This window comes from Eubalaena glacialis, chromosome 6 (genome assembly GCF_028564815.1).
Source record: "Eubalaena glacialis isolate mEubGla1 chromosome 6, mEubGla1.1.hap2.+ XY, whole genome shotgun sequence".
Classification (NCBI taxonomy): Eukaryota; Metazoa; Chordata; class Mammalia; order Artiodactyla; family Balaenidae; genus Eubalaena; species Eubalaena glacialis.
The window spans coordinates 79,139,636-79,158,176 of record NC_083721.1 but is presented as its reverse complement, the minus strand read 5'-3'; the positions used below and the strand labels follow the sequence as shown (position 1 = coordinate 79,158,176).

Genomic DNA, 18,541 nt, shown 5'->3' with positions numbered 1-18,541 from the left:
AATGGGCAGAAGACCTAAACAGGCATTTCTCCAAAGAAGCCATACAGATGGCCAAGAAGCACATGAAAAGTTGCTCAACATCACTAATTATTAGAGAAATGCAAATCAAAACTCCAATGAGGTATCACCTCACACCAGTTAGAGTGGGCATCACCAGAAAATCTACAAACAACAAATGCTGGAGAAGGTGTGGAGAAAAGGGAACCCTCTTGCACTGTTGGTGGGAATTTAAATTGATACAGCCACTTTGGAGAACAGTATGGAGGTTCCTTAAAAAACTAAAAATAGAATTACCATATGACCCAGCAATCCCACTACTGGGCATATACCGAGAGAAAACCATAATTCAAAAAGACACATGCACCCCAATGTTCATTGCAGCACTATTTACAATAGCCAGGACATGGAAGCAGCCTAAATGCCCATCGACAGACGAATGGATAAAGAAGATGTGGTACATATATAGAATGGAATATTACACAGCCATAAAAAGGAACGAAATTAGTTTATTTGTAGAGACGTGGATGGCTCTAGAGACTGTCATACAGAGTGAAGTAAGTCAGAAAGAGAAAAACAAATATCGTATATTAACGCATATATGTGGAACCTAGAAAAATGGTACAGGTGAACCGGTTTGCAGGGCAGAAATTGAGACACAGGCATAGAGAACAAATGTATGGGCACCAAGGGGGGAAAGTGGCAGAGCGGGGTGGTGGGGTGTTGAATTGGGAGATTGAGATTTACATATATACACTAATATATATAAAATGGATAACTAATAAGAACCTGCTGTATAAAAAATAAATAAAATTAAATTAAAAAATGAAAAAAAAAACTCAACAATTTAAGACCTATATTTTCACAAATATAGAGTATTATTAACCGTTTTAATCTCTGCACTGTGATTGATGGATATGTCATCTCCTTCCTTCCTTCCTTCCCTCATCCTTTCTTCCTTCCACCCATTCATTTAACAGATATTCACTAAGCACCTGCTATTTGCCAGTCACTATAAGTGGGCACTGAGGATTAAGCACTTAACAAGATAGGGCAATAGCCAAGTGATAGAAGATAACATTTTCAAGTCTGTAAGTGGAAATGAGCCTGGCGTATCTCAGGAATTAAAATAAGTACAGTAGGAATGGATTAAAGAGATAGAAAAAGAGAGAGGATGAAAATGAACACTAGTACGCAGTCATGAAAGTCCTTGTTAAAGGTTTTGGGTTTTATTTCGATTGCAATGGAAGCCAGTGGCGTGGCAGGGGGTGATTCAGCATATCTGTGAGCAGACTTTCTGTTTTTTGGAAAACTGTTCTGTCTGCCTACAGAGTAAAACCTGATCAGAACATGAGGACCAGCAAGGAGACTATCACAGTGAATTTGTTAAAATATAGTGTTGATTTGAACCAGGGTGGTAGCAAAAGGAGTGGAGGGAACCAGGAAATCTCAAATGCTATTAGGAAGTAGCATCTTTCAAAGTTTGGTAACAAGATGGAGGAGAATAAGAATTGAAGGAAATGTTGGATTGAAAGATAACTTCTAGGGATTTGGTTTGAGCTACTAGGTGAGTGATGCTTTTTATGAAGACAGAAAACATTGGAAGTTGGGGAAAGAAAACTGACTTCATTAATTTGCATTTCTATGAGTATATGCGAAGTTGAACATTGTTTTTCATGTTTTATAACTTGGAATACAATATGCACTCAACAAATATGTGTTAAACATTTATTATTGAATAAATAACCTTTGCCCATTTTTCAGCTGTGTAGATCTTCAAAGTATGGGCTCTAGAGTGAGAAAATCCTAGGTTTGATTCCCAGTTTCACCTTAATCCCATTACTTAATCTTTCTGAGGTCTAAATTCCTCATTTAAAAGGGGAGAAGAGGGTGAATAACAATACCTACAAGGAGTTGTTTATAGGATTAAAAGAGATATAACCATATAAAATGCTCTGTATATTTTAACTGCTAAATAAATTTTGCTTATTTTTATTACTACCAATAAATACGAAATGAAGTACCAGTACCACTAATAATTCACAGTCTGTGTTTAAGTATTAATGATATTAACTGTTTTCCTGTAAACATTTTGCAACTTTTTCCACTTGCTATTATAAATCAATTTAATTAAAGTATCTTTTATATTTATAAATCTTATGTAAAATCTATCTTTTTCTTAAAATTTCTTGTCTTTCATCATGCTAAGAAGAGCTTTCCTACTGTTATACAAATATTCTCTTGCATTTTCTTCTAACAGTTCTATTTTTACTCATATTATTAATATAATAGAATTTATTTCGTGTATTTTTTCATATGCAGTGGAGAACTCAGTCCCCACCATACATGGTTAGCTAGTCAACCTCCCCAATTAATGTATAATGAACTTTACCTACTATTTTAAATTGTGGTACATTAAATTCCCATATGTAACAAAATATTCATTTAAGTAATAGAAGAAGACTATACAAAGGTATTCACTACTACATTATTAATCATAATAAAAAATTGCAGCTTCCTTAGTATTCATCAGTAAAGGACTGGTCAAATAAATTACGCTTTCCCCATATAATGCAATAAGGTAGATCTACATGTACTTACATGAGAAGTCCACAATATATTGTTAAGCATAAAATAAAACAAAAAACATATACTGAAAATCAATATTTACAGTGTTGTCTTGTTTTTATAAAAATGAAATAATAATTATAAATAAATACCTAAATATTTATGCATATATCTGAAAAAGCTTGGGAGCATAGTCACCAAAATTTAAGCTAGGGAAAGTAATCCACGGGAGAGAGGATGGGATACGTATATGAGAATTTTTTTACAATTATACTTTTTACAATATATACTTCTACAATATTGGAATAGTTTTACAGATGGCATGTAGTATTTCTATAATCAGGAAATCAAGGGAAAAAATAAACTTTACCTGCAATGGCTTCATAGAGACCAGCTTTATACCCTAAGTACTCATATTCCTCAAATCTCTGAGGCCCCTCACACAGGGCTCTGCACTCCGTATCTTCATTGAAATATTCTCTTAAAGCTTGTTCAAAGTACTTGATAGCTAGTTCAAAGTCATCTGCCTCATAATGTTTAACTCCTTCACTGTAACTCTCCTGGAAAGAAACAGAGAAAAATTTTTTTTCAAAGAGCACCCAAGGGGCACTTGAATGGCAAAATGCAGGCAAGACTCTGGATCACTTAGGTAGGTGGGTATGGGACTCTTGCGCTGTGGAAGATAAAGAAGGGTCGCACTGGGAGATAAAGGGAAACTTCCCTGGCTTCAACTAATTGTAAATGAGAAGGGACTGACTGAGCAAGCCTACTGCTGTGGCACCAATCAATTTCATTTTCTTCCTGAGCTCACTCAAGACTATATTTTCTAACCCTTTTGAATGCAGGTAGGGCCACGCAACAAAGTGCAGGAAGACTGATGTGGGTGGACGTGACACTCAATTCCAGGCCTGGTCCAAATTTTTTTGTTTGTTTTTGTTTTGTGTATACTGCAATTTTATTTCAATTGCATAAACAAAGTTAGTGTGTAAGAAATTTAAATGAAACAGTATGGTAAAATTAGCAGAGAACCAAAAACTCTAAAAAGGAAGTACACCTAAAACATGAGAATTCAACATTCATTAATGTTTCATCTGTTTTGATTGACACTTGATGCTTGCAAATTTTGGAACAAACTTTGAGATCATGATGACTATTTTGAATAGATTTCAGCACCAGCACTAAGATTTGTGCATTCAGTTGGTTTGCAATTGACTTGTTAGCCATTTACATAGTGTATAGTACAGATTTGTCACAGATCAGATCACAGCGTCAAAGGAAAGAAGTACCTTCCTGTAATTAGAAAGGATCCCCTAAACTGCACTCAGCTTAAGACATCCAATGTACAAGAGCACGAAAACCATCATAATAATGTGGCTCCAGGGAACATAGTTCATTTTTTTTTTTAAAAAAAGGAAAAAAGACTTTCATCTAAAATCTTCCTCTCCTAGCCTTTTCTTCAGTCCTCTTGGAGGCCACACATTGAGAATGGTGATGTATCCAATTGAAAAAGAAGCCCTTTCAACACACTGTGAATTTCAAGTAAGATTTCATTTAAAGGAATAATTATGTAGCTTAAAAAAATCAAAATTTGAAAAGTACAGGTACCGTGGAAAAAGCCACTGGACTGGTTGCTGGGAAACCATGGTGTGACCCTGAGCAAGTCACATGGGCTTCAATCCCAGTGGGTAAAATTGAAGTGCTGGAGTGGGTGCTGAGGCTCAGAGGGGGTTACAGACATTTACGTCACATCTTACTTTTCACCATATCATACTGATTTTCTAAGTTAATTTTCTTTTTCTTTCAATTTTTCAACCCTGAATTATGATACTTCATCTTGGGAACTCTGAAAGTGTAAAAATGATACTGTATTGGACGTTGGGAATCAATGCAAGATATCCATTCATAGGAATTTGCTTTGAGTCCATTGAAAGTTAGGAGCACTAAGATCCTCATGGTTAGGACAGGGTCCCCAAAGCTCACCAGGTGTGGTTTGGCATCCCGATCTACCAGCTGGAGGTCTTCAACACCCGCCATCGTTCTGTAATTCTTGATGTTCTGCTGCATTTCCATGTGCTCAGGGTTGGCCATGAAAAATGTGTGCGCTGCTTCCACTGCCTTTTCCAGCTGGTTAAGCTATAAAGAGAAAAAAAAAAGGATCAAATGAAGGCAAATATTTCTAAACTGGGTTCAGTACCAGTGCAAGGTCTCAAGACAGAAAGCATCAGGGCTGAGTTCTAGGTCACATTCACTCTACCCAGCCTCCACACTAAAGGGCAAGAGGTTAATAAACAGTGGTCCTAAAATGATATGTGGGTATTTTGGCATTGGTGAAAATGGATAAATGTGCTTTGTTCCAAGTTCGTTTTCTTCTCCCTCTTTTCTAAGCCATCTGTGTTTTCTGGGAAATTGAATCTACATGCTTCTGTTTGTCTTATGATTGATCAAAATTAAAATCTGCCAATGCTGTGCCACCTCTAATTCACATTTTCAATACTTTTGTCTTTTATTTTCTCTTCTTTTCTTTTTGTTCCTTTTGCCTTTAATCCTGACAATGGAAGAATAAACTGTGACTTTCTGAAGGATGAGATTAGGGATACCTCCCACTCCTCCAAATCTGTTTTCCAGCTTTAGAATGTGAAGAACACAAAGTTAAAAGGAATAAATTTTTCCAATTCAGAAGAGATGCTAAATACAGCACACAAAATGTTATACCACATTCCTTTGACTGAGAAATTGATTCCAAACTTACAAGTTGGATTCTCATTAATATAAAAGGAAGGATTTTTAATAAACTACAAAGACACTATAAATCTCCTCTTAAACCACTTAATAATCTGCTCTCCATGTAATGTGCAATGGTAACAAAATGTAATTAAATTTACTTGATTTAATACATTTTGCCCTATGCTTTATTCACGGAGAATGTCTATAGACAGAACCTTTTGCCTCATTTCAGAAAAGTGAATATTCACACTAGTACTAGTCATTTTCATGGTGAAATCCAAATTATGCTTGGTCTATTTTGAAGTATAAAGAAATGAAACTCGCTGTTACTGAACAAATAAATATAAAATCATGGAAGGCATATAAGATTCAACTGAGTCGGCTTTTGATAGTCTGGCCACTCAAGTATTAGTAAGAAATAGAAAGTATTAGTAGGTTCCTGAGTTTCCAGTCACTGCCTTCTCATGATATATAAAGAATCTTATCCCTTACTACAGAAAACATAAACTGCCCTATTTTAAGGTTTGATATCCTTAACTTTGTCTAATAATAGCAAAGCCTTCTCTTTTTCTTTTTAATTTGCATATTCTTAGCTACTGGTCTTCCTTCCATTAAATCTTGCCTGAAATCAGCTTTCCTTATCACTTTTACCTTTGTTCTCGATTCTGTGGTTTCAGAATTATTTTTGCTGTCAAAATCATTAATTTTGAATTCCTGGTTTCTTTCTTAAATTTCCTCAATTTCTCATACACCAACACAGACAAATATGAGTTGTACGGATGTCTACATAGTGACAAGTATATAGCTATAGAGGAAAATGAATAGGTTCTAAATTGGGTATGTGCCTACACTTACTGATCAAGCGAACCTGGAAAAAGTCATTTAAACATTTGTGTCTTGGTTCTCCATTAAGAAACCGCCATACCACCACCTACTACATAGGATTTTGGAATGATTTAATTGTGTATTATATATAAATGTGCTTCAGAAATCACTAAAAAGCTAAAAAAAAAAAAAACAACCAGATACAATTTATATAAGATCTATTCATTTCAAGGATGTGAATATACTCTCATTAACGCTGGGTATGTATAGTCTACAACTCCCATAGACACATAATTTATGAGGATATAGTGAGGTACTTGTGGTTGGTGGAAACTGCCTCCAGTTAAGGGCCAAACTATAAGTTCTGAACACAACAGGTTAGTACTGACACGCTCTAGTTTTATAACACCAGCCATTAACATTGAACGAACATAGATAAATTTTTATACATTTTGCACTTTCCTACCTTCATGTTTTGCTCAGACTGTTCCACTGACCTAGAGATCCTCTGACACTTGGAATTTCTTATTGAAATCTAACATATCCTATAAGGCCAAGCTTAAATCCTGCCTTCTCTAAGAAAATTTTTCTCAACCCTAAAGCTACAGTCAAGCACTGCAATATCATCGTATCCCTGTTCTTCTACTGGCACTTATCATACTCTGCCATATGTGGCACCTACCTAAGTATATTTGTTACTCCTAGTAGAACTTTCCGAGGATAGGGACCACATGACTTATTTATTTTTTTGTTTTCCATCTATTTTACATATAGATGATGTCTGTGATATGTCTAGGAAAAGAGAAAAATAAATTCTAAGAAGCAAACATTTACACACAAATCAAAAGGTATATTACATGTGAGTGTGCTTCATAAGCTATAATGGACGAGAAGGATGTAAGTTTAATAACAACATCTCTGAAGTCATCATTCACACTGAGAGCTTCCAATGCTCATTATCACTGATGAATGTGATTCAGTAGCTCTTGAAAACTGTTAGCCAACACTGATAAATTGGTTCCTTCTCTTAAATTTGACCACATTGGTTTTTTGCTTATTTGGTGCTTTCCCCATTTATAACCCTGTATTAAACATAATACCATGTTCCCCAATATAAATATAAAGAAGATTCCATGACTTAAGGTTAATCCATAAAACTTATTCATGAACTGGCTTTTAAATTATTGCGAACCAGTTCAGGAAACTAGAATTGGCTGCCAGAGATTATATATAAAACAGGCCATCGTTTTAACTGGAAGCTTGATATCTTTGTAGTCCATTTTTGAAATTAGATACACACATCTGAAGTGGTAGGAAAAGTCCACGTGAACATGTGTGTGCTACATATAAGCCCGTACTATTAGATGGAGATTATGATAAGGCCGTATAAGTACTAGGTTTCAGCTAAGGAAGGATCTACCTGCTACTCCATTGAAACAAACAAGAAGCGAACTGCCTTTAAAGGCTTCAAACTGGATTTCCTTTAAGACCAAATTAAAACATACCACAGGAGAGGGTAACTCTAATGTGAGGGTAACTCTATGCATTAGAAAAGTAAATTGTAAAATAAAGAACAACTGAGGAAAGGGGACTGATTCAACAAGATGGTATCATGCTTTTGGGGAGTTTGCTGCTCTACTGAGATATGAGAAGTAACTGGTAAGAAATGCCTCCAAGAAGCACTGGTTCATTTCATCTCAGGCTGTGAAGAACTAAGGCAAAAATTTTCTCCTGCCAGCCATGCTGCATGAAAAAAAGCTGATTAAATCAACACCCTGCTGATGTTTGGAAGTTACTCAGTCAACTGGTGAATGAACCAGACTCTATTGACACACCAATGGTTTTCCATAATGAATAATAAAGGAGCATTTCAAAAATGTACATTGACTACTTAAAAACTGTCAATAGCTATCCATTGACCACAGAGGTGATTCCAGAAACTATGTACCATGACATTCAGGAAACTGTAGGATTTGGCCCCTGCCCTATCTTTCTAGCATAACTTCCTCCTATTTACCACTATGCAAACTTTTCCCAGGAAAGTTCTAGAAAAACTTCTAGAAGTTTTATAATTTACCATCCCCCATTCAAGAAAACACAGGCTCAGTACTCCAGCCATACCAAATTCTTTATTTCACTCATTCATTTATTCAACAAGTATTTATTTTGCATTAAATCCATGCCAGGCACTGTGAAAGTCGGAAAGTCGATGAGAATAGCTACATGGTCAAAACAGACAAAAACCCTGCTTTCCAGATGTTTACAGTCTCATCCAAGGGGACAAACCTCAAGTAAATAAATCATTAATGAAAGTAAGTTGAGGTTGCACTAAGTGCTATGAAGAAATAAATGAACAAACAATACAGTCATAGCTGGCTGGGCTGGGTGAAAGCAGGACTCCTTTAGATAAATTAGTCAAGTAAGGTCTCTGCAATGTGACTTTTGAGCTGAGACTTAAATGTTGAAAAGCCAGTCATGAACAGAAGAGGAGGAAGAGTGTTCCAGGCAAAAGAAAGTCAAGCAAAAAGGCCCTGAAATGGAAAAAGCTTGACATGTTTTAAAAGCAGAGTAGAAACTAAGAAGAGAGATTTGAGAAGTTGGATAACAGATCACTTGTACACTAAAGAGTTTGAACATTATTCTAAGTGCAAGAGGAAACCATTAAAGAATTATAAATAATACCTGATACATATTTTCAAATGATAATTCAGACTGCTATGTGGAGAACCGATCTTTGGTAGCAGGCAGGAGAACACTGCAGTAATCCAGGTCAGAGGTAATGCTTTTACATCGCAAAATAAAAATGGGACAGCATAGGTTTGCCTCCTCTTTTTCATCCCTCCCTCTTCCATTCCTTTCTTTTCCTTTCCATTTTTGCCCATCCTTGCCATAGCAAAGTTTCTCAATTCCGAAGGCGGACGCATAGCCCAAAAGGAAACAACTCTACAATTTCCAAACTTATTTTAGGAAAGATATACAAGTTCCCTCTCTTCTGAATTAGCATAAATATGAAGCTCAAATATTTTGAGTATGAGTTTAGAACAGCTTGTAGGACATGTGCAAGAAAGGAAAGGGACTAATTCTAAAACACATTAAAACATGTAAAGAACACTGCGTCCTTTTGAAAGAGAATATTTAAGATCCCATTCCATTTTCTGAAGCCTTTTATACAACCAGTATAAAACATCAAGCCTGAAATAAGTAATTTCCATTCTTGTACTCAAACGACTTTTTCAATAAGGAAAGGAATTCTTTCTCTACTTTCCCCACCCTAACTTTGGGAATTCATCCAATATCACGCATTATAGTTTGATGCAGTGCTATATTTTTGCCTTGGCTCTTCACTTAAATTTCACAATATAGCAACTTTAGAGAATTTTTAACCCCATATGAAGTTTCTTACCAACTGCCAAACATGTAAATAGACAGTGAAGACATCCTGTTTCTAAGCCACAGCAGAATTTTTAAGTTCTGATTAGCAACATAATCACACTAGATGCAGGGGGAAGGAAGTCATCAGATTACAGCATGTACATCATCTGAACACTAAAAATTCATGGGCTGAAAACTTTCGTCTTTCTTTTATGAAGCGGGAGGATTTTTTTTTATTAATGGTGATACCCAACATTTTTGTAGATACTTCAGCTCTTGCTAATGTCTCCAAATTTACCTCAAATTTTTGTCAACCCAAAGTTAATTTTCCTTCACAGAACCACATCAGTAAATAAATAAATAAACTTCAAGTAACTGAACAACATATTAAAAGAATACTGTTGGGAATTTCCTGGCAGTCCAGTGGTTAGGACTCCGTGCTTTCACTGCCAGTGGTTAGGACTCCGTGCTTTCACTGCCAGTGGTTAGGACTCCGTGCTTTCACTGCCGAGGGCCCAGGTTCAATCTCTGGTTTGGGAATTAAGAGCCCGCAAGCCATGGCACGGCCAAAAAAAAAGAGAATACTGTTAAAATAAAGACCCATCCAATTTTGAAACAAAATTTGGAAGCAGTTTGTTTGAACTACTGAATTAAACTAAATCCTACAAATTACAGTGTTCCAAATGTAATGACCAGGCTTTTTCATGAGAATTCAATCTTAGGAAATTCCTAAACATTTCCATATAATGGAGTCAGATTTTTAGAGAGTCTGAAAATAGCCATATGAAAAATAACTTTTCCTTCTTATGCCATAATTTCTGGTGATGTTATCATCCTTTATGTTGTTAATATAATTTGCAAAAAGCCCCATATATTGAGCTCTTTTCATAATTCAGTTATAGGAAATAACTGGTTGATTTTCCTGATTAATTTATAAAATTAATTTCACCAGACATTGAGGACTACATGATAGACTGTGTTGTCCTTTTTGTCTTGATTACAAGGAAGCTCAGAACTAAACTGTATTTTCATTTACTGTAACTGTATCATGCTGGTTTATAGTATATCAAAGTGAAGCTAGTATATTTCCATTTTTTTCTTTGAGTTTTTTTGTTTTTGCTCCCATTTCAAAAATCTAATTATACAAATTATTGCTTTCACAAGGTAACTCAAAGTTCTTTTGGATACAGAAAAGGTGCAATTTACTCAAAAGATAAACCTCCGTAGCAAAGGAAATTTCTAGTAATTAAATTCTTTCCTACATGGCAAGGGAGAAAATTTAGAATTTTTTAGCTTTAAAGAACACATAGTAATTCACAGGTTAGGTGTTCATGCTAAATGAAGAAAATTAACTTATCTTTGCATTTACAGAATGTTAGTCTAAAGTGTAGTCATGGTTATAAGTAAATATTTGTAGCTTTCAAAATGTTATTTGGTAAGGATTAGATGAGAAAGGACTTATTTAAAGAGTAACATTTTCTCTGTGGAGTAAGCTGGAAAGGAAACATACGTCTTTTTCAAGCACTCTCTTTTGCCAACTGCTTTTACCCTTTCCTTCAATTACTTACTGTCCTGAGCCTGAATAATAGACTCCCGTTTTTTCTAAACGCTCTAAGTTTTAATCCGATGTTTACAACTGAACGTTAAACACTGATATTGCCTTGCCACCGTCAAATGAGGTTACCCGTGTGAGCTCAGTGGAACGACAGATTCTATCAGTTAAGCTTTCAGGAAGATTTCTTATCTAAAGAAAAACCATCTCTCAGGGTAATAAAAACACTAAAGTGAAGGAGCAAAACTTTTAAACGTGCTACTTCATATTAGAGACTATTTAAAACAAAAAGTCCTTGAGTTTTTGAGAAGAAAAAAAACAGGGAACTCAAAGTATTAGCCAAAAAATATGTGTGTGCTTAATTGGACAAAGTCCCTCAGGCTGTCTGTGTATTGTCTAAGTCTAACAAGAGAACAGAAAAGACTTGGATGGCTGCTGGGTAAGGAGAGAGTACTATCTCAGTGATGGAACGTGAGCAAGTCATATCTGCCACGGATCAAATGAAATTAATGTGTGGTTTATTGGTACGTTACTGTTATTTTTGGTTTTAAACATTAGGACAGGGTAAGACTGAACAACTGGGAAGGCATCTTAACCTCTGTGGTATTGTCCAGAAGTCTCCCTTGAGGTGTCAGAGAATGACTAACGTTACCGAAAAGAAAGTTTAGGCTAAGACCTCTCTGACCTTTGTTTCCTGCTACTGTTTTTCGAAACACAGCTTTCATCCTCTTTAAAAATGTCTTTGGAAGGCGGCTGTCACTCATTTCATATTCAGTTTTGCCAACATCCCATGACTGTTGTAGTAATCATCACTTTAACATGTAAAGAATCTTATTCGTGTCTGATTTTGAAAAATAAATAAATAGAAATCCAATGTCCCTCTTTGTGATCTCAGAATTGTACTCTCCTTTGTGACCCCCATATCATGTGAGCATAATTTTGTTTGTGAGCTTGTTAGTAAGAATTTACACTCGTATACTGTTGTGTAGTTTGCAAAGCACTTTACAATACTACTAATAAGAATTAAAATAATAAAAATGATCATTTATCGAGTGTATACACAATCCTTATTGCGAAATTCTTCAAGAAGCTGGAAGATGAACCCCTATACCTCACCCCGGGCCCAGTGCAAAAGTAGTTGATCATTATTTACAAGAGCACGTCATAATACAAACAATGAGCTATAGCACCACGGGGAAGCTAGTGCTGGCACAGACTGAGTGGCCCTTAATGAACCTGATGGTATGAAAACAAAGTTTGTTGTTCTAACTGTTCACGCATGCTTAGCTTCTGCCTGGCTTTCATTATGACAAATGGAGATGAATGCTGTCTATCCCTAGTGACCCATTAAAAAGTTCTAGCTGGCCATCACTTTGCTAGAGCCAACAGCCTAATTGCTCACTACCAGAGTTGTATCTCCTTAGCGATCAGCAGCCAGATCACATTCTTTACACCAAACTGTACAAAGGTGCAATCATTTGAATTTATTTGTCAAATGCGATTGCAAAACGGCAAATAAACTGGATTTGGGCTTTCTGCTTCTAAGATATCCTTTAAAAATCAGCAGTGAAATAGCTTAATATAGATCCGGCACTGATTTTTCTGCTCTTGAGAATATAAAAAACTTTTCAAAACTTTTTTGTGTATCAGCCACATTGTATCGTGAAATAACAAAGTGATGGGTATAAAATGCTCGTCATAGGTGAGAAGGAGTGGGAGAACCGAGGACTGAGAATCAAAGTTTGGGTTTAGTTCCTGTTTCTTTCATAAGCACCCACGTTTCCTGAGTGGATGACAGATGAAGGAATATGTGTCAGGGAAAAGAAGTAACACACTGGGCTTTGCCTTCTTAAAAATTGTAACAGTCCTAGGATAACGCTGGAGATAGCTTGCCAAAATTGATGATTTGGGGAGGGGCTTTAGGGTTTAGTGAGCATATAGAAAAATGCTATCATTACCATTTCTGCCATCTTCTTTTCATTCTGGTCTCCCTTCCATTTTGTGTTTATGAAACAAATTTAACATTCCACCCAAACCACTCCACTGTGAGAAATATAAGAAAAGCAAACAAGCAAATCAAACGCTTTCCCACTTGTACCTTTTTGGTATAAATATGCCACATTCCTCTATGAAATATAAACTTTCTCTTGCTCTTATAAGGGTGGGGAGATTTACTTCAAGAAGTATTTCAAAACCTTCGCTTCAGCTCATGTAAAAGAAAGCACCATGGCTGCAAGCCAAAGGGAGTTTCACTCCAAAGACCCACCTTGGAGGGGACTTCAAGAAGAGACTAAGGTCCTTTCAGGTATTTAACCCATCAGGATGACTAATTGGTACTCTTAACCTGACAGGCTGCAGGGTCTTATTAAAGTGGTGGTTTTGATGATAGAGTTCTTTCAATGTTTCATAAGCTCCTCTGGCATCACACCTGTACTTTGTGAAGCATTCAGCCGCAGCAATAACCTTAGGCTGTATTGTAAATTAAATGTTCCTGCCATGTACACAGGTTAAATAGAAACCCACACATTTCCTCCGTACCTCAGTCAATAGACTGTACTGGAAAGAAGTTCCAGTCCCCCTGAATTTCTGAGGAGGTTTAAGCTTGGAGAAAATCTGCTTACTTACTGAACATTTTTCTGTTAGTTTGGTGGAACTTGCATTGGTCTTCTGAAAATTAACTTCCATTAACCAAGATAACCAGGGCTAGAAAGGCCCTTTAAATCATAGAGTACTAGTGCTTCACTTTACAGGTGGATAAAACATTTGCATAGAAAATCAGTGGCAAGACTATGGTTAGAATCTACATCTTTTCTTAAAACATTCACAAACACGTATTTGGGATTTTAATCCCTGTGATTTCAAAGCAAAGGTGAGTTCATGCATATCTGGTTCATGTAACAAGTGTTTCCTGCTCACCTCTGCCATAGAAAGAACTGTGATAGATGTTCTCTGAGGATATAAAATATTTACAGTATAGTCCTTGACCTTTTATTAAATCCAGTTCAACAGGGCAAGGAGACATACACGACTATTAATATCAAGAACTAAGTCTGTACAGGATTAGAGGGCAGAGTGAGTTACAGTCAACACGGTGCTATTGAAATTGAGAGAAATTTGAAACCACAGTAACCTGGAAGGTACAGGAAAGGCCTCGTCGAGAACTGAGGCCTGAGACTGGGTCTTGAAGAATAGAAAACATGTGGATGTCTCAGATGCAGAATAAGATGAGCAGGAAGAAATAGGAATGACTCAGATGCTTTTATAGAATAGTCATTTGGCTGAACTGGCTCATGTGGAAGGACTAGACTGCAGAGTAATGGAAAACAAGGTTGAATGCAGCTGGAATTTGGGGATCTTTGAACACTAAACTGAGGTGTTTTGACTTTTATTTTTGGAAAAAGAGACTCAGATATATTTATGTGTGCATGTATGTGAGTGTAGTTATGAAAATCACCCCTGTCTCATTTCAAAAATAATTCAAAAAATAAAAAATACAATATTTGAGGTAACTATAAAAATGTTTTTCTTAAGACTTTATTATTATTATTATTATTTTTGGAGCAATTTTAGGTTCAGAGCAAAATTGACAGGAAAAACAGAGATTTCCAATATCCCCCCATGTTGCCAAACAGGTATAGCCTCTCCCATTATCAACATCCCTAACCACAGTGGTACATTTGTTACAACTGAGGAACCTACATCAACACACCATAATCACCCAAAGACCATAGCAATCACTACTGGTAGTATACATTCTATGGGTTTAGAGAAATGTATAATGACAAGTATATATCATTATAGTATCATACAGAGCATTTTCATGCCCTAAAAATCCTCTCTTCTCCATCTATTCATCACCCCCACCCCAACCCCTGGCAACCACTGATCTTTTTACTGTCTCCGTAGCTTTGCCTTTTCCAGAATGTTATATAGTTATAATCACAGTATTATGACTCTTCAGATTGGCTTCTTTCACTTAGTGATATGCATTTGAGGTTTCTCTGTCTTTTCACTTGATAGCTCATTTCTTTTTTTTTTTTTTTTTTAAACTTTGGGTTTATTTATTTATTTATGGCTGTGTTGGGTCTTCACTTCTGTGCGAGGGCTTTCTCTAGTTGCGGCAAGTGGGGGCCATTCTTCATCGTGGTGCGCGGGCCTCTCATTATCGCGGCCTCTCTTGTTGCAGAGCACAGGCTCCAGACGCGCAGGCTCAGTAATTGTGGCGCACGGGCCTAGTTGCTCCGCGGCATGTGGGAATCTTCCCAGACCAGGGCTCGAACCCGTGTCCCCTGCATTGGCAGGCAGATTCTCAACCACTGCGCCACCAGGGAAGCCCGATAGCTCATTTCTTTTTAGCATTGAGTAATATTCCACTGTCTGATGTACCACAGTTTATTTATTTATTCACCTACACGTGAATAAATACTGTAGGTATGTCAGTATTTATAAGCAGTATGTCATGGCTGTTTCCAAGTCTTGCAAATTATGAATAAAGCTGCTATAAACATCTGGGTGCAGATTATTGTGCTAACATAAGTTTTCAACTCCTTTAGAGAAATACCAAGGAATGATAGTGCTGGATGGTGTAGTAAGAGCAGTTTAGTTTTGTAAGAAACTGCTGTTCTGTCTTCTGGAGTGGCCTCACCATTTTGCATTCCCATCAGCAATGAATGAGAGTTCTTATTGCTCCACATCCTTGCCAGCATTTGATGTTGTCAGTGTTCTGGATATTGGTCTCATAGTTGTGTAGTAGTATTTCATTTTTGCTTTAATTTGCATTTCCCTGATGAAATATGATGTAGAGGATTTTTTCATATACTTATTTATGATCTGTATATCTTCATTGGTAAGGTGTCTATTAAGGTTTTACTCATTTTTAAATTGGGTTGTTGGTTTTCTTATTTTTGAGTTTTAAGAGTTTTTTGTATATTTTGGGTAACAATTCTTTATCTCAAATGTGCCTTTTGCCAATATATTTTCCCTAGTCTGTTGCTTGTCTTCTAATTCTCTTCACATTGTCTTTTGTAGAACAGAAGCTTTTAATTTTAATGAAGCCCATCTTATCAGTTATTCCATTTATGGATGGTGCCTTTGGTGTTATATCCAAAAAGCTACTGCCATATCCAAAGTCATCTATGTTATCTTCTAGAATTTTTATATTTGTGCAGTTTAATCAACTTTGAGTTAATTTTTGTGAAGGACATAATTTTTTATGTAGATTCCTTTTTTTTTTTTTTTTTGCATGTGACTATCCAGTTGTTCCAGCACCATTTTGAAAAGACTGTCTTTGCTCCATTGTATTGCCTTCACTCCTTTGTCAAAGATCAGTGAACATATTTATATGGGTCTATTTCTGGGCTCTTTACTCTGTTCCATTGATATATATGTCTGTTTTTGTGCCAGTACCATACTGTTTTGATTGCTTTAGATTTGTAGTATAATTTCAAGCTCTGGATCATTGGTTTTGTTTGGTTTGGTTTGGTACCTTTCTCAAGATTGCTTTGGCTTTTGGGGGTCTTTTGTGGTTCCATAAAATTTTAGGAGGATTTGCTCGAGTTCTGTAAAAATTGCCCTTGATATTTTGATAGAGAGTGTATAAAACCAGAAATCAACTAAAAGAACAAAACTGAAAAAAAACAAAACACATGGAAACTAAATAACACGCTACTAAACACAAAACAGGATGATGAAGAATTCAAAGAGGAAATCAAAAAATACTTTGAGACAAATGAAAATGGAATCACAGCTGTCCAAAACCTATAGGATGCAGCAAAAGCAGTTCAAAGAGGGAAGTTTGTAGTGATACAGGCCTCTCTCAAGAAACAAGAAAAATCTCAGATAAACAATCTAAATTACATTTAAAGTACATTTAAAGGAATTAGAAAAAGAGGAATGAGCAAGGACCAAATTTAGTAGAAAGAAGGATATTAAAAAGATCAGAGCAGGGCTTCCCTGGTGGCGCAGTGGTTGAGAATCTGCCTGCCAATGCAGGGGACACGGGTTCGAGCCCTGGTCTGGGAGGCTCCCACATGCCGCGGAGCGACTAGGCCCGTGCGCCACAATTGCTGAGCCTGCGCGTCTGGAGCCTGTGCTCCGCAACAAGAGAGGCCGCGATAGTGAGAGGCCCGTGCACCCCAATGAAGAGTGGCCCCTGCTTGCCGCAACTGGAGAAAGCCCTCGCGCAGAAACGAAGACCCAACACAGCCATAAATAAATAAATAAATAAATAAAATAAAAAAAAAAAAAGATCAGAGCAGAAATAAATAAAATAGACAAAAGAAAAACCAGAAAAGGTCAGTGAAACTAAGATTTGGTTCTTTGAAAAGATAAACAAAATTGACAAATCTTTAGCCAGACTCATCAAGGAAAAAAAAAAAAAAAAAAAAAAGAGAAAGAGCCCAAAGAAATAAAATTAGAAACAAGAGGAGAAATTACAATAAATGCCACAGATATACAAAGGACCATAAGACAATACTACAAACAATCATATGCCCACAAATTATAAAACTTAGAAGAAATGGGTAACTTCCACTGTACGTAGAAACATACACTCATCCAAAACTGAATTATGAATAAATAAAAAATGTGAATAGACTGATTTGCTAGTAATGAAATTGAAACAGTAATTTAAAAAACTCCTCCCCAAATAAAGTCCAGGTCCAGAGGGCTTCACAGGTGAATTCTACCAAACATTTAAAAAGGAGTTAATACCTATCCTTCTCAAATGATTCCAAAAAATTGAAGAGGAAGAAACACTTCTAAACTCATTTTATGAGGGCAGCATTACCCAAATACCAAAACCAGACAAAGACACCACAAAAACAGAAAATTACAGGCCACTATCCCTGGTGAACATAGATGTAAAAATCCACAACAAAATATTAGTAAACCAAATTTAACAGACATTAAAAGAATTATACACTATGGATCAAGTGGGATTTATTCCAGGGATGTAAGGATGGTTTAACATCCATAAATAAATCAATGTGATATACCACGTTAATAAAATGAAGAATAAAAATCATATGATTGCCTCAACAGATGAAGTAAAAGCATGTGACAAAATTCAACATCTATTTATGATAAAAGTTCTCAACAAAGCAGGCATAGAGGGAACGTACCTCAACATAATAAAGGCCATTTATGACAAACTCACAGCTAACACCATACTCAACCCTGAAAAGCTGAAAGCTCTTCCTCTAAGATCAGGAGTAAGACAAGGATTTCCACTCACCACTTTTATTCAACACAGTATTGGAAGTCCTCACCATAGCAATTAGAAATATAGAAATAAAAGGCATCCAAATTGTAAAGGAAGAAGTAAAACTGTCACTATTCGCAGATGACATGATACTATATATAGGAAACCCGAAAGACTCCACCAAAAAAAAATTAGAACTAATAAATAAATTCATAAAGTTGCAGATCCCTTCCTCCAGGTCAGTTAGTCTCTGATGATACTAGAGCAAGTTAAAGAAGAAGTAAGTTGATTGTCTTAGTCAC

General features: G+C 36.2%; 1 protein-coding gene across 1 annotated transcript in view; it reads right to left on the bottom strand.

Annotated features, from left to right (window-relative positions):
* The window catches only part of P3H2 (prolyl 3-hydroxylase 2), a 153,336-nt gene that overhangs the window by 36,632 nt on the left and 98,163 nt on the right, over nucleotides 1–18,541 (bottom strand). The window contains exons 2-3 of the mRNA XM_061194346.1: nucleotides 4,546–4,698; nucleotides 2,936–3,125 (exon numbers count right to left, since the gene is read on the bottom strand). Of these exons, the coding sequence (XP_061050329.1) occupies nucleotides 2,936–3,125; nucleotides 4,546–4,698 (343 nt within the window). The remainder of the gene's footprint in view (nucleotides 1–2,935; nucleotides 3,126–4,545; nucleotides 4,699–18,541) is intronic.